The following is a 23215-nucleotide window of genomic DNA, read 5'->3' as shown; positions in this document are numbered from 1 at the left end:
ATATGACTATCTTATCTTATGACCAACACAATTGTAGAAAATGCAGTTATTATGTACACATATCATAACTGATATTTTTTATTTTTATTATTATTTATTAAGGAAAAACAACATTTGTTATATAAGAATACAAAATATAAAAAATAGTACACACATCCAGTTAAATTTTTCACAAATATAATAAGAGAACATGTTACACAGTAAAGAGAAAAATAATATATTACATATATAAGACATGAGAAAAAAAGAGCTCTGAAAAAGATAAGGAAATAGAGTGGAGGAGTGGAAGAGAGGGATTTTCATAATATATTTGACCAATTCAAAATTTTGATATTATAATAAAAATAAACATAATTTAAGGAACATTAACTTATTACACACTGACAAATGTTTTATTTTACAGTGTTTCAAAAAGTTATTTTTTTGAAGTCACAAAATTTTGTACTAAAAATATCTAAATGGGGACAAAGTAAATTAAATTTGGAGCAGCTACGCTAAAAAAACGAGTTTTGAACATATTTTTTTTGGGCAATAAATTATTTAAAAAATGAACTTGTCGTGTTGACTTTACGGGACAATTGATTGAAATAATTATATGATATGATTCTTTCATGTTGCCTCCTCATGTCTCCGTAGTGTTGTGGTTAAGACGCTTGACTCACGAACGGAAAGTTCCGGGTTCGATTCTCGGTGGGAACACAAAAAATAAATGCAATTTTACTTAAACCTGGGCGTTCTGTATCGTAATTCACCTTTGTAATTAGGTCTATTGGCCTGTTGTGGTGCAAAAAAATACAAAAATACAATGTTACTAAGCACTTTAAGTACGAAAATTTATTAGTTATGCTTAATGTTTCTTCAGTACTTATACATAAACTAAGAGGCCTTAAGAGAAACAATGACATTCTTACATATATATATATATATATATATATATTTATATATATATGCTTTGAGGTTGCTTGTGTCTAGTGTGGCAGTGAACTTATCAAATATCGTGCTAAGTATTAATGACATTCTTACACATATATACTTTGAGGGTGCTTGTGTCTAGTGTGTGCAGAGAATTTATTAAATATCGTGCTAAGTATTAATGTCATTCTTACATGTATATACTTTGAGGGTGCTTGTGTCTAGTGTGTGCAGTGAACTTATTTAATATTGTGCTAAGTATTAATGTCATTCTTACATGTATATACTTTGAGGGTGCTTGTGTCTAGTGTGTGCAGTGAACTTATTTAATATCGTGCTAAGTATTAATGTCATTCTTACATGTATATACTTTGAGGGTGCTTGTGTCTAGTGTGTGCAGTGAACTTATTAAATATCGTGCTAAGTATTAATGTCATTCTTACATGTATATACTTTGAGGTTGCTTGTTTCTAGGGTGTTCAAAGAACTTATTAAATATCGTGCTTAGTATTTGTACATCAATGCCTGTTATTATGGATACATTCAGAGACTAAAAATACGTTGGTTATGCTGAATAAAAATAAAGTATGTTCAATATTAACATTTATGCTAATATTATAAATGCGAAAGTGTGTTTATTTCTGTGTCCTTTACGTCTCAACAGAGCGACCGATCGACTTGATTTTTTGCACGGGGATAGCCGGAGGGATAGGAAGTAAACGAAGCTACTTATTTTTCATCCTAAAAATAAAAAAAAAACTGCAATAACACTTGAAGATGGAATGTCTTCCGAAACTAGTAGTGCTTCAAAATAAACTCAAATGGTCTTTAAAAAAAACGTTTTTTACTAATTATATATTAAAAAAAAACTGTACTAAATTCTTTTTTAAATATGTTTACACTGAGCAAAATTATTTGAAAATGAGTAGGCGGTAAGGTGAGATGCCAAAAAAATCGATTTTAAATTAATTAATTAAATTTCTATAATACGAAATACTACGAATACCAATGAAAATTTATGAAATGGATTAGAATAATTTATTGTATTTTCAAAATCAGTATTCCATTGTTTAGGAATGTTTTCAAATATATATTTTTTTTTTTTTTAATGTTTTTTGACAAACGGAAACTCTTTTCGGAAAATTGATAAACGACAAAACCAATTAATGACCTAAATATATTACTTTCGAATATCACGGGAGCGAAGCCGCGGGTAAAAGCTAAATTAATATTTAAATATTGACAAATTGTTCATATAGATCTCGTTGGGCTAATTCCGAATATACTAATAACTAATTTTTCACAAGAATGTGAATTGCGATGGCCATGCTTAGGGCGGCAACAGCGCTGTTCAATAAATATTCCAAGACGCCTTGCAGCTCCTTAGCCCATGGGCGGTTGGAATTCTAGTTCCAGTGCTAGTTTAAAGGCTTGTATTTTTTAAACTACTCAGCATGTTACGTCAAAGGTTCTTTTCCGCTTATTCTCGGTCAGCTTTGCCGATCGGTAAGGAGACCGGATATCTTTTACAGCTATCTTATCATTGGTTGATCCATATTAACTAGTGACGTCGTTCCAAGTATTTCTATTTTATTAAAAAAAAAAACATTATCAAGAAACTGCCGCACATGTTATGCTCTACCTAATTTTTACCGCGCGCAAGAAAACATTTTTTGTATCCAATTTGCTTTAGGGCTAAAGTTTCACATTAAAGTAAATAAGATACAGGATGTTTCAGGGCCACACCACAAAACCTCAGAGGAACATTCCTGATGGTCAACTATATTTAAAAAAACACTTTTTTTTTCAACAACACATTTTACAAAAATAAATAAATTATAATTTGAAATTAAAGACCATCCTTAATGTCACAAGCCCCAACTCCTCAGCCCCAATCTTTCCGTTGTCCGCATCCAGTGCGTATCGCTTTGTTAGTCCAATACGTTTTAAATCCCAATGAGGAAGTTAATAGATTTTCATTATTTTTCATTGAAAGACTAACATCTTTTTTTGATGCATCGTATTATTAGCGTTAAGACTTTTTTAAGTATTGTGATTTTAAAATTACTTCGCCTGTGACGTCCCAAGTTCTCTACAGTGAGTTGTCATGATTAGGGGGTTGGCTTCCAGGTAATCGGAAATGTATCACAACACTGTCATTGGTTGATTTCGGAGAACTAGTGACGTTGTTCAAAATAGTTCATTTTTTACATGCATTCTAAAGAAACTTCGCAGTAAAATTGAATGCTCTAATTTTCACCGTGCGTAAGAAAACATTTTTTACATGCAATTTTCCGTTGCATTTTACATCCTTATTTATAAAAAACAATTGAAAATCCAATTTTCCTAAAAAATTTTCAGGATATTTTAATTATCACAAAGAATATTGCTCTGTAGTTTCGTGGTATAGCCCCGAAAACATGTATATGACATGTTGAAGCTAGCTATCGACTGTCTATAAATAAAAACCTATAATTGTGTACGAAAATGAGTATATTTGCATGAACATTTTAAGCATCTTCTTTGGTAACCTATAATTGAACATGTTTAGGAGAAAAAGTTGTATGCATATTCTGCTGTAAATATAAATATATACAGAAAACTTAATTTTACTTTAAGGACAAAATTGAAGGTTAATGATAAATTTCCATTGTAATCGGGGCCCTCTTTTTATAAAATGTTTTCATTAATAAAATAATGAAGATTATCCGGTGATAGATCGTAAGCTCTTTAAATGACTCGACTTCCATATTCAGTTTCACCTGTGTTGAAAAAATATCTAGTATTTACTAAACTTTGTTACTAGTTTAAGATTAAATAAATTATAAAATACCTTCCCTGCGTACGACGAAATACTTTTTTGACGGTAATTTTAAACTTTAGATTGTGTATTTTTTGTGTTTACGAAAATTACAATAGTGTCTTTGTTTACTTTGTCACTAGATTACAAATCTTCACATAACGACATCTGTTGGCACAAAAGAATGAAGAGGGGTATCTTAATACAAAAACTGATATAATATTAAACATAAATTTGCCAAAATGGTTTTATCTGTAAAAATATTACGTCATAATTCTTAGAAGCAACAGGCTTACTACGTTTGTGTAAATTTACATACAGATAATACAAATTTAAGATGGGAGTCAACAGACAGAATACAAATGACTGGGTACATTTTTGAAATGCGTAATTTTATTCTTCTCGTTAAGAATATTTAATATTTGTGTATCTTTGATAAAAAAAATAACGGATTTATATGTATTAAAACATTTAAGTTTGTAAGTGAAAATTCTTGATGGAAGTTCATTGTAATTTATTATATAAATAAAACACGAGTGATACTTTAATCCACAAATTTGGAATATCAAGTTATATGTAATAATGACCTTTTAGATTTTTTTATTTGTACATGAAATAAACCACTTTAATTAAATAACTTTTAATTCTAATTAAGTACAAGTCTCAAAACCGGTCGACGAGACATGTGAAGTAAAGTTTATTTTAATTTTTATCAATACACACAACTATTAATTTTTATGTCTTGACTTGTTAGAAAATTCCGTGAAAAGTCGGGATTTGTATAAAATAAAATGAAAACGAAATTAGATTTTTAAATATTATATTATGCACACGTCAATATACAAAATACACGATAAAAAAACAGTACATACCAAAAAGTCATTTTAAAATTCATCGTATTCCAAAAATAGGATCATGTCACTGTATCATTAAATTGTTTTATAATTTAATTTCATAATAAATTTTTATGGAAACAAAAAAATAAAACAATTCAGTATAATAATAATAATAATAAATCTTTACGTTAAAAGATTAACCACGGGAGCCACATTGAACGAAATTTTTAGGAATCAAAATTTTGTGATTTTGCGTTTTTCAAAATATCTTAACTTTTATTTTATTTATTTATTTTACTTCATTTTATTTTATTTTATTTTTTTTGGGATTTTTACAGCTATTACATAAACAAAATGAGTAGAAAAATCTTAACAATACTAAAGCCAATTAAAAAAATCCACTGTGAATATAATGACACATAATATATAAGAAAAGAAGTTTAGTAATTGTATTTGTGCGACGTTTGTATTCATGTGTATGTGAATGTGTGTATGCGTGAATGAATGAGAGAGAGGATACATGTGCGTGTGGGAATGAATGAGGGAGAGGGTGCGTGTGTGTGGGTGTGGGTGCGTAAGTATAAAAAAATAATTGTTTAAAACTTGTAATTGAATTAAACATGGTACAATAAAGAGCTTAGTAAAAAGTTAGAAACCTTTTTGTTAAAATTCGAATCAAGAAATGATATAAATTGTTTTTTTTTTTTAAAAGTATGTTAAATTTCAAAACCGTGTTCTGAAAAAAAAGCATTTTATTTTAAAATTTAACTGATACACATCGAATGAATAATGTGCGACGAGTTCTATACAATACGGTAGGTAACCACAAAATGCAGTAAATACGAAATAATGACAACAATAAAATAAGGTAACTTTTGAACCTAATGAGGTAACATCAATCTATACAAAACTTTTATGGTAAAATATCTATTTTTCGGATAATAATATCGCATACTAAAATAGCATATCTGGGATAACTGATGTTTGTTGCATTATATCAAAGTGTTCTATTTCACATACGTACGAGGCAAAGAAACGAAAGTACTGAAAGTACTTTTTAATTTATATATTTCTTCTTGAACCAGTTGGTTTTATCAGTTATATTTTGAGTTGGTTCAATTTTTTATAGACAAGAAATGGATTCAACCCGCTGGAGAGTTATTCATATTATTTATGAATTACTACAGAGTTGAAGAACATTGTAGAGAAGAACAGTTCTGCTTAGTTACTATTAGTTGACGGTTTATCGGGTCCGATGTTAATACTAGACCATAACTTGATTTCCATTACCATGCACAGTTATAACCGATTAGTTGAATCTACACCAAAAATTGAAATATTTTTGGAAATCATGAAAACGCCAACGCTCTTAATATAGGTTTATTTTTTGTAGTTGTTAATAAATAATACATGTTTTTAATACATGTGTAATTGGTTACATGTAATGTACAAAAGAAGAAGTCTCAAAATTGGAAAATTGATTCCAGGCGTTTTCTAAAATGTGAAATAATTAAATCAGATGAATCTCTTCACAACAATAAAGTTTTCAGCTCTTTAACTTCACTGAAATCAACAGATGGAAGAATTGAAGAAATACTAATGATCACACATAGGCAAAATGGTAAAACCAGCCAATGACAGGTCATAAGTCCTGTAAATGTCTAGACTTCCATATTCCTTTCTCTAAAATGTTCTCCATCCCTGTTGTAATTTGTTAAATCATAATATATATTTTGTTCATTGCGCAGTTTTAACCATGTTTTTTTATTATTGTTTACCTTTTTTTATTTATAAATCATAAAATACAAAGTACTTTTCGAAGTAAAATATGTATAAATTACATTCCCAAGAGTTGCTACGACTCTAAAATTATATTAACATTTTTTTTTTAATTTCACATATCTACTAAAAACAATAAATAAACAAAGCAAATTTAACACATTTATAACTAAATATTACACAACAATATTTTAGCCAAAAATCTTTTTTAAATTTGGATAATTTATATATTGCCGTTTTTGTGAAAATCTCCTCAAGGGCGCTGTACAATAAATAAATATCCCGGCACGTCTTGCAGCTACTGAGCGCATGGACGGTTGGAATTCTAGACTTCATTTACTAAATTTGGAAATTTGATAGTTGATAACATTAATCTATTGAAGCTAGATTACTAATCGCCTTGTAGCTACAAAATGCATGGACAAGTGAAATTATAGCAACTTAAATTTATCCCAATAATTATACAATAAATTTACAAAAATAAACATTGAGCGTAAAAGTAAATTTGTTAAGTGGCATGCTTAAAATTAAACAATAAAAAACCAAACAGATAAAGCACCGTTTCCACACTATGCATAACATAACAGATAAAAAATATTTTTGGATCATGTATTGTCAAAAAACACAAAAATTTACAAAATGTGTTTAAGAATGGAGGAAGTGGTAGATCTAGAACTATGGGAGATACGGTCGATAACATCAAATAGACAATGTCTGACAATGCCTGATGATTAAAACATATATATCTCAGTAAAACAAAAAAAAAAATAGTTATTAATACTTAGGTTTTAAAATGTCGACCCACGGCGTCCTAAACTCCCAAGTGAGAGAACTAACGAGTAAAGCCATGGCGGTATCAGTGCCTCGATTATGAACGCTATCTTCATATGTATATATCGAGACGGTATACTTAACTTCTGTACTATCTGTATGTACCTCGGTATGTTCTACCTACTTGTCATATCGACATTATATGATCGAAACAAGCCAATGGAATGCCCGCAAACAATTAGTCCGCGTTCCTTACGTAATTAACATTAAAAATAGTTCTCATTTATAGTTTAAATAGGCTTCTGTAATAAAAAGTGCTCACTTCAAAGCGATTATAAACTTCAATAAATCCCAATTCAAGTAAAAAATGCTCGCTTGAACATGAACTTTGCATGACTTTTAGAAATCACCTAGACGGTAAGCTTATCGATCGTCTGTATGTATTTACCGATCTGTACCGATCGACTACAAATCCGACTCCTATAACGTCTCGATACATACACTCGGAAAGATAGTAAAACAGATGGAAAAAATATAATAACTGAATTATTTTAACTAACTAACTAGGTAACTTTCCGACGCTAAAATCTGTGTCTGACGCCTAGATACTCTTATTTGCTAATAGGAGAGAACATAGCGACATAATTTTCACATCTAGGCGTTCGTTTTATTAAAGTGACAGTTATGTCGGAATTCAATTCGACTTCAAAACTGACTTATTTCTCTCTAATATTTTGAAAAGGCTTTTAAGAAAAAAAGTGCCAACCTCAAAACGATCAAACTTTATAATAAATCTTAATTAAAGGAAAAATTGCTCGGTGGAACTAAATTTTTGACACTTTTAATGCGTAGATAAACGTATCGAGGGGTTCTAGACTCGTCGGTATAAAATGATGCACTTACATCAAAACTTGATGGTGGGGGTATCGGTAGTGTACCTTTATAGTCGGTCGAGAAACTTTTATGACGGGAGACGTCATACTGAAGCTATGTCATTTTAGAGCGTAGATATATGTACCGTGGCGTACGCGTCCCCTTGATTCATATCGATGTACCTATCCAAAACTTACAGGGGGGTTGGTAGTATATCTTTATAATCGCTAGAGGGAATTTATCTTCAACTATACCGTCGAGGTGAAGATATGACGTCTTCATCTTCCCATCATAATCGAGGCCCTGGATGTCTAAGAAATGTCGTATGGTACGGAGTTAAACTGCAGTACCCAGATTTTCAGTAATTATCGTTAATTAAGTTTTATTTAAGTCTTATTTATATTTAAATATTAATCATAATATGAAAATTAAATCAATCCCTTGGATTTTCCTTTCTTTTATTATGATTATTATTATGGATAACTTATATAGCGCCATTTTCGTAATAAAATACCTCAAGGGCGCTTTACATGGTGATTCTATTGTTAAGTTAATTTAATTGAAGCTTTTAAATTTGTAAATTAGTTAAAATAATTTATTTTGTTGTCACGTGCTACGGATTTATTCAAATGATTTAGAGAACAAGTGGGTTTTAAGTTTTTTCCGAAACATCACTTCACTTTCACAGCCTCGCACCTCTGCTGGGAGAGCATTCCATGCCATAGGGCCTGCGACCGCAAATGCGCGTTCACCAAATTTAGTGCGCTGTTTGCGTAGAGGTATAATAACTTTTCCTCTCGCCGTAGACCGTAGCCTTTTGATACATATAATATAGTAATGACATGCACAGTATTAAAACTACAAAAAAAACAACATTATATTACCGCGTTTTTCTCAGAAACACGTATGGGACAGGTATTGCACTTTTCATACAGAGGGCAGTATTTTAGTTATGTATACGTTATACAATAATATGAGAATGACAAAAATATAAATATCGTTTTGATAGAATTCAGATTACTTTTATCCGTATTTTTCCTTCATAGGTACCAGCGTTAAAACTTGCGAACCGCAAGTGTTGTAAGGAAGGTACCTAACTACCTACTTCTTGTTAGTTTATTCGTTGTTAAAGGTGGATTAATGGTATGTCTGGCCTCTTAAGCATACTTTACGTTCTTTTATAAAATCTAAATCACGTCATTATTATTGTAAACATAGTCGTGACTTTTGGCGCCAAAAATTCTTGCCTACTTTCGAGACTTGTTGGTAATACAGGCAACCGGTCTGAAACAGGTTTCTCGAAGGTTCACGCACGGCTATCTACAGCCTCCGAGCAAATGAAAACGAATGCCACAAAACAAACACAACAGCGAAAAAATCAACTCGACCTTAAACAAAATTTAAAACTTCAATCAAAATCGATCCCCTTTTTGATGAAGTCTCAAAGTCATCAGTGCATGTGGAAGGAGGTTTATTTTGTTTCCTTTTTATTTTTGACGTTCAATCGTTCGTTGGACCTGCGTGATTTAAATTATTTAACCATTCGTTAGGTGTAAACGATAGACCAGCCAGAGGCTGCGCTGTCATGTTTATAGTAGAGCATACCTCAGAATAGAGACGCTCAGGCACACGTATGAAAAAATCTAGGCAAAGCTCGCCAAGCAATAATACTCCCTAGAGCGGATTGTGAAGTGATCCTCAACCCTTGGCGAGAGAGAACCTTTTGAACTGAACATAAATTTTATCAAATGCCCAGACTTCCATATTCTCTTCTCTAAAATGTTCTCCATCACTATTGTAATTTGTAAATAAATTTGATATTGGATGGGTGGAGTATAACAGCATTTCTATACATTTTACGATTTATATTAGAAAATATTGTGTACGCCTGCATCAATGGTATTTACAATGCACTTATACGACTACTCAAAATACGTATAAATTGAACGTAGCATGATGTATTGGTTATATCGGGTGCAGTCAATTTTATGTTCTGCTAAAAACAGCCAGACCGCTTTCGAACTAAAAACTGTATTAATCACCATCTGAAAATATTGTCGATCACAAAAACGGCATTTTTCAATTTACAGAAAACACCCACAGGGCTAGAAAAAACTTTCGGTACTTTAGAAATCATTTAAATTTGTCAAATACATAATTAGATTATTGTTTGTTATGCATAAAAAAACTAATGTGATCACAATTTATCATCTGTCAAAGTCAAAAACATTTCAACTGTTGTGCAGATTTGATTATTCACTCTTTTCACAAATGTGCTATAATCTCATTTCCACTTTTCTATGGCATAACTGCGTTCTATTACGCCTATTTAACTTTGGTCTAATAGACCAAGATTGTCTCAGTAATATAAGAAGACTCCTTTCAATAATTCATTGAGTGGTACAAATGCATAAGTTAGTTGTATTAGTATAAGCAGATTCATTTCTGTCCCGCCTTTATTGGTAAAGTAAGATACACAGATAAAATGATGTGTAAGTAATAACCAATTTCGCAAAATATGAGTTCTGTAGCTAAATAATTAGGTTTATAATGACGTTTTTTTGCTCTCCTGAAAAGAAACCCCTTTGCAGTTATACTCATAGTGTATGGCCAGTATGGCCACAGTGGCGAGCGTTTTGCGGCGCGGTGCGGGCGCAGTACGCAGTGCCTGGCCACCCCCGCCCCGCGCTGGACCCTACACTTGTTACCATATGTTTGAGTTCGCCGCGCCCGCACCGCACAGTAAAACGCTCGCTACTATGGCCATACACTTATCTCCTCCCATCAAAGATACGTGGAAAATCTATGAATTACATGGTTACAATTGATAAAACAAGACGAGAATGCAAACGCAAAATGCATGGTTTTAAATTATGTTTTTTTGTTTCAGAATTTTATTATTTTTATTCTCCTAAATGGGAGTCAGCGCTAAATAAGCTTCTGACGTCACTGCGACTTGAGTAGATCTATTGTGACGGCTATCAGGATTAAATTATTAATCTTTTTTATACTTTTCTTAGACCATTTAGTTTTTATAGAACGAATGGATGAGTAAAGAATGGTAAAACAGATATACATGGGGAGAATTATTGGTAATGTATGACTAGGACGACTAAGAAAGGCATGGCATGATCAGATAAACCAAAATCTTAAGTCTGTTCATGTCAAAAGTAGACACAACCGAAGAACATGTATGACAAGATGTATGAATGTGGAATAAGCTAGGAATTAATATCGGGATAGACGCGTGTGGACTGGTGACGTACATTGTTATTATTATTAGTATCAGGGATAACTTCTATAGCGTCATTTTCGTAATACCTTAAGGTCGCTTTACAAAGCGATTCTATAAAAATAATTTAATTTTAAATAAAAAAAATATAATTTGAGTGAAAAAAATTCTACGTTATCACATGCTACGGAATTATTAAAATGATTTAGAGAACTAGTGGGTTTTAAGTTTTTTCCGAAACATCTAGCTCTCTCTAACATTTCACTCTCACAGTTTCTGACTTCTGCTGGGAAAGCATTCCACGCCATAGAGCCTGCGACCGCAAATGCGCGTTCAATGAATGCGTTCTCTCTGCCTACCCCTAAAGGTATGCAAATGGCGTGATGGCAGTAGTAGTAGTAGTAGGGCTAGTATGATTATTATTGAATACACATGACATATTAAAAAAAAAAAAAAATATTCAAATAAAGATACACATTACAAAAAATTATAACGTATCCCTAAATCTATGAGACCAAGAGCCCAGTGTGGAGTTGAGATACAATATAATGGAAAATGAAAACATAAGCTAAAGAATACTACAAATAAAAAATACTACTTTAACATACATTTTAATAAACATCTGGAGCGTAATTCCTCCCATGTAAATATAAATTTTAGTAAACGCCTTAGCTCTTCATTAAACATGTAATCTTGTTCTCAGTATCGTGCATTACAATAAAACGACATGTCGTATATTTATTTATTTATTTAACTTATATAATAATACAATAAAATAACGATTATAAAAAAGTTTTATCTTTCCGATGAATTGTTAATTATTTATTTTAAACATATTGAAAATATGTCCGATTATTTAAAAGTTAGATCGATTAATACATAATGTTTGAGTAAGGGTTAGTTATATCGAAAAAATGTATAGTGAAAAAAAAAATACTTAAAATTTTTGGTCAAAGTGGGACTTTTTTTGTGAACGGCAAAAATCTTTAACGATAAGGGTAAGATTCTACTTGGCATAATGACTAGATATCTAAAAATGAATGCGCAGGTAATAATTTATAATTATTTTGGAATCGGGTTGCAGTCCCGCGGCTAGTGTTATGGACTCAAGGATCAGAGGTCTGAGATTCGAATCCCGCTCTACCCCAACTTGAAAGTTTGGGTAGAGCAAAGATTTGAAAATGGCCACCAACATTGAAATGCGCTAATATTTATTGTTTCTAAAATAAAAAATAAATTATGTAGGTATCTGAAAATCTGAAACTTTGGGTTTACCATACTGTTTCTTTGGGCTAGCTTTATTCCGATAAACCTCCTACAACAGAGATGGAAAACATTTTAGAGAAGGAAATAAGGAAGTACAGGCATTTACAGGGCTTATAAACTGTTATTGGCTGATAAAGTGGCCACTTTATACATGTACATAATCATGTTTTATTTTCACGTACTTAAAAAAAAAAAAAAATCTCAGCTTATTGCTATCGCAAACATCTCATTATGTAAATAACAACTTTTTGTAAAATCAGAAGTAAATTGAGTTAAATATTTGAGTTAGTCATAAGAAGACAATTATTTGTTTTTAATAATTTATTTGAATGATACTTGCACCTTAATGTAGTTTTGGTTCATTATTTCCATGTCGGTGAAAAATAAAGTTCTGTTTATAAAATAGAGGCAGAACCCTGAACAAATGTTTTCGACTTGATGGCTGCTGTCTCGTAAAAATCCTGAATATTAAAATCGTAGATAATGTCCACCTTGTATAGTAGAACAAATTTCTAGAACAATGCAATTGGAGTAGTCTTTCAGTGTCCTATGCACCAATACAAATAGGAAACGATGATGAGGAAATGTAGGAAATGATAAAAAAGATACAATTAATATCCACCAACCAATATATACATTTCATATATAAAAAAACCTTTATAATAGCTATGTAAGAACCCATCTTGAATTTGCGTCTATCATTTGGAATCCACAATACATGACTTTTATTGACAGGCCAAAGAAAGAAGAAAACAAATTTTGAAAACATTTGAATTTCCGATGCTCTGTTATACTCGTATTTCCAAATTATGACTTATCTGCACGTTTTCACAAACTTATTAATCTTGAAAAAAGGAGAGCATTAATAGACCTCACTTTCTTTTATAAAATTATTAACAGTCTAGCTGATTCGTCCCATCTCCTTAATAAAATTCAAATTAACTGTCCTTCACGTGCCCTACGAAATCACCCAACCTTTCGAATACCTATCGTCAATACGAACTATTGTCAGAATTCGTTTTTACATAGATCGCGTTCCACTTTTAACAGGTTTTTTTACCATATCGATATCTATTATAAAGGATTACAATTATTTAAAAATAGTGTATTAAAAACTTTTGAATAAAACTCCCGTTGATCCCTTTTTCTCTTACATCACTTCACACTACATACATTCATATTGTTATTTTTAATCAAATTTCTGTACTGAAATTATTATTACTGATAATATCGCTTTAATAAAATTTTATCAACCACCTTTGGGTTAAAATTTTCTCCTTATATTGCTTTTTAAAATTTTTAAAGATTACTTGCTATACCTGATATTCTTTCTTTTTCCTCTGCTGCATTGACATGTTTTCATACTTTTAAACTACTTTTAATTACCCATATTGTATATGTATATAACATCAATACATTGCTGCTCCTACTAAAATGTGTCATTATTTTTGAAAACGTTTTTTTTAATTGACTTAAATTTATTGTCTGATATTTCATTTAAAGGTTCTTCACATCGTTTTTTTGAATTCCATAAAATATGTATGTGTACATTTTATGTTTTTCCTATTCGAAAAAGTTTTTTTTTTTTTTACATTTGAGCATGTTTTTCATTCTTTATTTTAATTAATTCCTTCATTTTGAATATTATTTCCATTTGTAAATACTAACTACAAACTTTTAAATTACTTTTTTTACTTTAATTTAAATTTTTGAACAACTTCCATTTATGTTTTTTTTCCTTCTCTTTTTTGTACTTATTAATATTGTATAATATATACATAGTTCATTGATAACCTTAGATATAATTATAATATAATATGGAAACTTCACTGGTCCATTAGACTAACTGTGTAAAACATAAAACTATGTAACCGTACTGTATGTTCCCTGAGTAAAAGAAAATAATTTTTTAAAAAATAATTTAAAAAACAAGTTTGATAATAATTTGAAAGTGCAACTATGGACTTGAAAATACTTGTTTGAAAATGTTGAGAATTTCTGATCGGGCGAGGTAGTTAAAGTAGGTAGTCAACATCCGAGATTCGAGGCTCAGCAATACGAATGCATCAGGCCGAACGTTCAACTGCAGCCGGTCGAAATTGTTGAAAACTTTGCCTCTAGATCCGTTCTCCTAGCCCGTTCGGCCATCTAGCGGCGCCTGCCGAAGTTTGCCGAGCGCGAGCCGACACAGCCGAACCTCAGCTCGAGACCGACTTTCGGTTGGGTACGACGTGCGTTGTTAGTGTGAGCGCTCGCGCCGATTTCAACGTTCGAATTTCAAACATCCGACGGCGAAGGAAACATTCGAAACTTTCCAAAACCGAAAAAATCCTCCAAAAAGTGATTTTAACCTTGGAAATACAACTCAAAAGTTCGATCGCAGTTTTAAAAGTGATTCAAACTGCAGAAAAGTTAATTTTTTACAACAGTTCAGTGCTTTCATTTTTATTTTGTAGTGTATTGTATATAAGTGAGTAAGAATGGATTCGGTGGCGGGTTTTGAATTATTCGGTGCTCAGTGAATTTTGAATCCGAATATTTTCAGTGTTTGCATATACAAATACCCTTTTTGTGATTAAATTGGATTTTTGTCTCTTATTGTGATGTGGTGACCGTTGGATTTTGACAGTTAGTGACTAGAGAAGGAAAGTTTCCGCTACCATGGGCTTCGCGTCGAGGAAGGATCTAGCGGGTCGGCCGTTGTCTATTCTCGCAGGTGAGTTCAGCTTTTAATATCCCTTCTCCTGCCTAACCTTGGATGGCCCGCTATCTGCACGAGAACCGGTCGACGGCAGAAGTCGTTCCTTCGCCCACATGAATGCAAATCTCGCATAATACGACCATGTTGTTCTGGTCTTGTTGATAAAACATCTGCAGAACATTCTTGAATAATAAGGAATCATTTTACATCAATTTTCTGCTCAGTTGCAATAAGTATATCATAATTCATTAATTATTTTATTGAACCGACATCCATGTAGGTAGCTAGAGTTTCATCAGAAAGAGTCTAAACCAATAACAAAAGGCTGTTTTTTATGCCAAAAAAAATTAATAATAATTTTAAAAAAATGGGTGATATGATACACCAGTTTAAATTATTATTTTCTAAATAGTAAAGTATGAAAAAAGTCACTAAAGTAGATAGGTACCTAAAATAAAATAAACGCACATGCATTGATGCTTTCAGCATTTCTAAAGCGCGTTAAAAACTCAGAATGAATTCCTTCAGATTAAAAACCATGCTAATGTTTGCAAATAACGTAGATGCTAAGAATTCCTCTAAAAGGCACAAGTAACGTGTCGGGCACAAAAGGTTCCCTTTACAAATCGCGTCTCAAACGTTTCTAAACGCCATTCGCGCATTGATGTGATATACGACACTCCACTTTACCTGCTGGATGGATTTTTTCTCCTTATTCTCCTTGCGAAATCCTTCAAGCAGGTAGACGCTTTGTTGAACTGCACATTAGGGACGAAGAAGGAGCTGCCGTCTGCCGTGTCCCGGAATCCTTTATCCTCGTGAGTTATTAGAAAGTTTTATCGATATTTATAAATCATCTCACAACTCCAATAATATTCGACAATTCGACTGAGCTATCCGACTCGCAATCTTGAATCGTGTCAGAAACTATCGATAGTAAGTTTTATTGTATAATAATTCGCGTTACAATTTCAATGCACAAATTAATGCACGTAGGTATTCGAGTTTTCATTACTAACATAAATAAATAAAATGGCTTTTTCGATAGCGATTTGATTGCCATATACCACGTACCTTTATATAAATACCTGCATACATAATTAACTAACGAATAAATAGTTGCCCTTACGCCCCTTACCTTCACCCCATAGGGAGAGGTTTTAAATGTTTTTATATATCTAATAATACCATGTGCCTCAATAAAAATATAACAGAAAAAGGCTCCATTCTTCCTGCTGATCGCTACAAGGAAAAAAATTAACAAAAAAACTTAAAAACTACCATAGAATATCGAAGAATTTGAGAAGTGTTTTTTTTTTAATAGTGTACACATCATGTCAAGAAAGCTAAGGTAGAAATTGCTTCCGATTTGAAGCTTGAATGGATTCATTACGTTTTTTTCTTCAATCGCCACATTTTCTACTTAATTCACCTTAGATTCCTCTTCAAGCCTTTCCATCGTCCTTTTCAATATATCGTATATCTTTTGTTCACTACTTGTTCCGAGTATTTGCGCTTGATTTATTTCGCCCGGTAAACTTTATTGGAGCTTTATCTCTTTTGTTGAGTTTGTTAATTTTTTTCTTAATTAATCTAGCCTTTGGAACTCGGAAGTTCCATTATTAATGTTAAGTTTGCGAAATTATTGTACGTCCACCTTCAATAATGATTATTTTGTGCCTGGATTTACAATGGCCTAAATAATACAATTTTAATTAGCTTTTGAAATCTTGTCTCGAAATGTTTACACGAGGAATGATTGTCTGGATCCGCTCGTTCGAGACTTTTAGTAATTTAGATAGTAGAAACATTAATAACGTGTGGTTGTTTTGCATATTTAATCAACTTAGTCTCTAGATTAACTCCGCTGCCTATTCTCTCGGTTCTTCAGCTCGCCATTTTGACTAAGCATATGTCTTTCGCGGTTGGCAAATAAAGTCGCCGGGAACAAAGGGTCTGTACGATAATATCCTTCTTAATTACATCTCTCTACCGCAGTCGCAAGAGGCAGATCTGCATTGTTGCTGTTTATGAAGATAACATTTTGTACATTTTATCCACCACATTGCTGGCACATTAACAACACAACACCCTTAAATAAGTCATGTGGAATTTATTCCGCTTTATTGTATCATTTCTATCATCGAAACACATAAAAAATTAGGTCAGTGTGCATGAAATAAGGTGTGGGTAGTCATTACTATATATATATAAATATATATATATCAAAATGCGTATCAATTCCATTGAGCGAGTCAGATGGTTAGGGGAAGATATCAGATTAAAATAATAAAATAGTTGTGAAAACGAAGAGTGTGCAAGTATTATAATGAAAATTTTTACATAATTTATTTGTTAAAATTATACTTACTTTGTAAGTACAAAAATGTTTGCGTTAAAAACTTGTCGTTCGGTTTGATCGATCTGAAATTCGTAAAATGTTTTTCAATACTTCGAGTTTTTGTTTGTATTTTTTCTTTGCATTTAATTTTTGTATATTTTGGTGTAAAAATATGTACATATTCAGAGGATCTGTATTTTCCGTCTAAAAGTAAATAAAAATATTATTAACCCTCAAAACCAGCTATTGTGGGAATTGGAAAAACAGGGATGAAAGTAGGCTGAATGCTGCACAAATGCGATCTTTCAAGCGAATGTGTAGTAAAACTTTTGTACGATAGAGGAACAAATGTCGAGATCCATACATTATGTAAGGCCGAGATCATTATCGACCAAATTAAGAAAATATTGGCGTTGGTTTAGGCATGTAGAGCAAATGGACAGCGAAAGAACGTTTTGAAAGATTCTCGATGTGAATGTTGATGGATACAGAAAAAGAGGAAGACTGAAAAAGATTTGGCATGACCAAATCCAAAAAATACTCGAAGATGGATATAGCAATGAAAGCACCCACCCCTTTCCCGAAACTGTTCATGAAGACTTGTGTCTTTCTTCAGTTTCGCACATTCACTATTAATCTTTAAAAACTAATTAACTAAACCGCTAAAATAACAAATCATAGAAACTTATAAGCTTTCATTTTACCCCCTCACTGCAGTATTGTCAATTTGTGATCAATCAAATACACATGGTTAGTACGATCACCTTTTTCTAGTTTTCCAGTATGACAGTGAAAAAATACAGTGTTAGGTCCGAATCCAGTTTTCGCTTCAACAAACAACGACACAAACCCTTAAACAAATGAAGATGGATACGTCAAAAATCGGAATAACCGGCGCGTGCATGAGAAGATGTATGCAAAGAGTGATATGGCGTTCTATCCTCTCTGCCCACCCTTATGGGGAAACGGCGTGATGGTTTGTTGTTGTCTTTGTTGTTATAACAACTAGGTACATATGCTGAATGTTATCGAAATCAGAAAATTTCTTAGCATAAAGCATCAAAATTGTTACAGATTTTCATTTCTGCTATCTTTATTTTTCGTGCTTATGATAAAAAATTAACGCGTAAGTAAATATTTAAAATTAAACGACTGTAGAAGAACTGTTAAATAATAATCATAGGAAGTTCGTTTTTATTCAGTTATAATTACTTATTTTTATAAAAATCTTCACATTTTATAAATTTGAAACATTCCTACATTATAAAATATCTTCCTTTTCTCATTTCAACACCCGTTAGTGAGAGAAAAACACGATTAAAAATTAAAGCAGAAAATTAAAGATCAGTTATCCCGCAGACGCCATATTTAAAATTGATTTGTATTACTTTTGTGGGTTTTATTTGACGTTTTAATGTAAAAGTCAGCATGTCTTGGAACATGTTTCTTTTTTAGCAAGGTTCGTATCGAACAGTTTTAAATCTGGTTTGTTATTTGTATCTTGGTCTGAATTAAAATGATTTTTCTGCTTGTGGCGTGTAAAAAATAAAACGGTGTTGTCGAAATTACGTCCTATTTCTTGACGTGTCAAACTCCATTTATTTTATTTTTATCATCAATTTTGCTGCACCACTACTATTTCGATTCGGCCAAATAGAAAATATATTAAATAAGTATTGATTGAATTGGTGTTTATTTTGTAGAACTCCATATTTAAAATTATAATATTAGAAATCAAACACCGATTTGAGTCTACTGAACACTTTATTTTATTTTTACAAATATTAAAATATAAAAACAAAAACTTCCCCTAAAAAAAAAAGGCCGCATTTCACATGTGATCGCTGCTAAAATGATTCACGACCGCATTTATTACGAGCGATTTCACCAAAAACAATATTTATTTTATACCAAGATGTACTGGAATTGTCAAAGAACGAACCAAATACATAATAATAATAATATTTTTTGCCTCCTTTTTCGGCAGTGAAAATACGCGGGAGTGACGCGCACGTGTCGAGCAAATCGCGATTGTAAATAAGGTCCTAACCATGCGCGTTTATAATGCGGTTAATCATTGTTCCGCGGAAATAACCTGCCCGTCTATCTCCGTGACAATGTCTAGGTTCAATTTTTTGTCCTACAAATTACACGTGGACGATGGTCGAGTCCTGGGACAAAACAAGATTGTATAGTCCACGTGTCCACAGCCTTTTACTATAAGAAAATGGGATCGAAGTTGTGCTAGAGTGGGGTCCAAATCTCGGACCTCATGTGATCCAAACATAGTACATTTAGAGCCTATTAAATTTTCTTTGCGTCTTTACTTATTATAACTACATTCGAATATGGTGGCGTTATTTTGAGTATCTGAGTGCATTTAATTATTAGGCTGAACTTAATACTTGGTTGCTCCGACACGCAGACGGTTGGGAATTTTCAGAAGAGAATTTTCTCGGCGAGCAATGAGCAAAAATAATTAATATCTATTAAGGGGTGAATTTTCAATCTCTCAATGCTGAGCAAACCACTGAAACTCATCAACTCTCAATTTAAAGCTCTTAGAGCAGTCGGGGCAATTTCCTACAACCCTTAACTCCAATGATTTATCTCGGATATAAATAACCACTTTCCTGATAGATACTAGGAATGAAGACAAACCGAGAGCATCGAGAAAATGGCTCGTAATTTCAATCAAAAGAGATTTCCTCGGTTTGAAACCATTGCAACATCAATCTTTATTCCTTTAAAATATTTGTAAATCTTTTTTAATTTTTAATTAAGTATACAGTAGAGTCTCGATAGTCCGAACACCTAAAATTTATGCCCTGTTCGAATGTGCGAAGCGTTCGGATTATAGTATGCGGATATTTTCTTTTGGCAATGAGTCCGCTAAACTACTTATTCTTTGTACTTGAAGTCTTAAAATAAATAAACAAAATATGTTGATAGGCAATTTTCGAAACAAAACAACGTTTTTTGGAACTGAAAGTATATTTCAATTATGTAAAATGTAATACTATTAAAATAGAATGATATTAATCACACTTTTAAAAAAAAATCAAGACAATACTTCGACTAGTGTCATTTAGCGACATAGAAAACGCTTTATCCGAGCATTTTTTTGGAATTGAGATATCGCCTTCATCCACTTATTTCAAGCAAGTATTCAAGGCAGAAACACTCAACTGGTTCCAATGCCTCCAATTATTTGTAGTTTTCGCTGTCATTCTCATTTCTTACTTTTCTTATGTCTATGTCTATTATTCTATATCTTCGTCAGTTAAAGGCTTCAGACAATCAATTTCAGCATTGTTTATCAATACATTGTTAATATGTACTTCTAAAAAGCCTCTGTTTCTCCAATGGTATGTAATCTTCCGGGTCAAAATCTTCCGCATCTTGGCTGGAAATTTCATCCGATTCAAATAACAACCGGCCACAAAGGCTTCATAGAGGTAGGGGGGTTATTCACGTAGGCGTTCAGGTTAGTTGGAGTTCGGACTATCGAGGGCCGGCGTAGCATAATATTTGAAATATTTTACGGCATTTCTCTACAAGAACAATGTTTGATATTAATGAGGAAGTTCGGTGTTTTTATATATATTGGGTTGATGCAAAAGTTATGACCGTTTTTTATAATCCTAGGTATTTTTATTTTTTCAGAAATAATGAATAGTATCTTCTTTTAAATGATTCTATTGTGTAAAGGATGATTTCCCTCTACTTTCTATTTAGTTTTGGCCTGGCCAGAGTCGGTTGGTTTTAATTTTTTTTTTCGTACATTTTCAAGAAACTTTGCAGTACAATTTCATGCTTAAATTTTTACCGCGCGCAAGAAAACATTTATTGTATTTGATTTCCCGTAGGGATAAAGTTCATCATTATGAATATGGTGGTTTGTACTATCTACGTTTACTGATAAATTAATTTCAGATAATTCTTGTCTTACAAATATTTTCGTCGAATCGTTTTTGTTTACAAACTATTGTTTTTTGAAAAACTCAAAAGGGTAATCGTAGATAAGTGAAAATCCTGTGAATTTCTACTCGTCTAAACAATTTTTTACGGTAGATCTCCGCTTACATTTACGTTATCACTCAGTACTTAATGTCAGATTGTTTGTTTTTGTTAATTTTGTCCGACAAGCTTTTTTTCTCTCCACGAAATACTAGTTCGAGGCTAACAACTCAATCAACAAACTAAGTGAGTTGCTTGCCGTCCTGTTCAGTAGTTTACTTCCAATTGAGTATTAAATTTATACGTTCTGACAAAACGATTTGATATTATATCTTTTGAGGAAACAACATCTCTTCCTTCAAGAGACTATGTTCCACCTCATTTCGGCCTTAAATATTTGATTTCACTTCAAATGTCGAATTCGTTTGTAACACAATACAGAGTCGAGGTTGCATTAGCTGGACCGGGTTGAAGGAGTAGTCTGTTTGTTCTGTAAGGGCACTCAACCCCTTTATACTGCTCTCAACCCTAGAAAACAGTTTAATGGCCAAGTGGCTTTCGTCAGAGGCGTATAAAACGTAACAAAACGCTGGTTATAACTTTTGAGGTCTTATTACAATAAAAAAAATTAAACGAAAACTCGTTCGTGACTACCGTGCATTAATTAATGTTATTTTCATTATGAGTCGCTTAACGGTCTTGTTAACGAAATACATTAAGCTTATTAACTTTGAAGGGACTACATTGTTAGCCAACGGAAATAATATGACAGGCTATATTATTCACAGAATTAGCACAGTTTTTTTTGTCCATTTTTAGTACGTTTACAATGTCTTTAAAAGCAATAATTTTACACCTGAATTCGCTAGTGCTCAAGAATGGAATGACATTGCAGTATTTAGAAGGAACCGTCATGTAGACATGGCCAATAATGAATGGTGGCGAATGATCGAGCGAATCTAATCGGGCGTGACATCGCTCCAAATATCGTGACACAAACTAACAAGTACTCGACTTCGCCGAAAAAAACAATTATCTTTCAGTTTGCTGACTTTTACTACGTTATTTCATACATATTTCGTATCAGATGGAATCGAATGAAATAAACATATATCGGAGATATATATTTCATTTATCAAGCACCGACTCAATTTTAACTTAGGCTTTTCATACCCCGTTTATGTATTTTTAAAATGTAAAACGCATACGAGGGTTAAGCCTTTTTATTCTAAAACTCGCTTTAATTCCAGGATTTCTACTGTAGCTTAGCAAAAATAAATCCTGGGAAAATCCCGTATACTTTCACGAGTTCCATTTTAATACACAAATCATTAGCCGTAGGCTCAATTCGCGTCAGTTCAAGTTACACGTGCGTAAATATCTTCGTTACTGTTGTACATTAATCAAAAAACTTTTAACGAAACCGGAGTACGCTGTATTATTTTTGGTAGTCAACTTTTCCTCTTTAATGTGTTTATCAGAGTAACTTTAATAATTCCCGTTGTCGTCTGCGTTTGACTGTCGGTGCGAGAAAAAGTTCCCTTATTTTAATATAATCGGCGAATTTGTCCCGAGCGACGTTTCTCAGATCTATCGGCCCGATTCAAAGTTTAAAGTTTCCGCGCTACTCGGGAGGCGGATGGATCGGGATTTTCAAATCGGAGTTTTAAACAGTTTAGAAGATTCGAGGAGTTTGATTTCTACTTTGCGAGTCTTTGATAAATGAAGTCTCCTCCAGATATCC

At 32.3% G+C, this 23215-nt stretch overlaps 1 protein-coding gene across 1 annotated transcript in view; it reads left to right on the top strand.

Annotated features, from left to right (window-relative positions):
• Positions 1–14667: 14667 nt before the first annotated feature.
• The window catches only part of ed (hemicentin protein echinoid), a 209790-nt gene continuing 201242 nt past the window's right edge, over positions 14668–23215 (top strand). Inside the window, exon 1 of the mRNA XM_088224342.1 lies at positions 14668–15185. Coding sequence (XP_088080468.1) covers positions 15131–15185 — 55 coding nt within the window. The 5' untranslated portion in view covers positions 14668–15130. The remainder of the gene's footprint in view (positions 15186–23215) is intronic.

This window comes from Micrasema longulum, unplaced genomic scaffold, assembly GCF_059751315.1.
Source record: "Micrasema longulum isolate JH-2025_06_02 unplaced genomic scaffold, ASM5975131v1 h1tg000279l, whole genome shotgun sequence".
In the NCBI taxonomy this organism is placed as follows: domain Eukaryota; kingdom Metazoa; phylum Arthropoda; class Insecta; order Trichoptera; family Brachycentridae; genus Micrasema; species Micrasema longulum.
The sequence above is the reverse complement of the archived record's forward strand: the minus strand, read 5'-3'. Positions and strand labels throughout refer to the sequence as shown.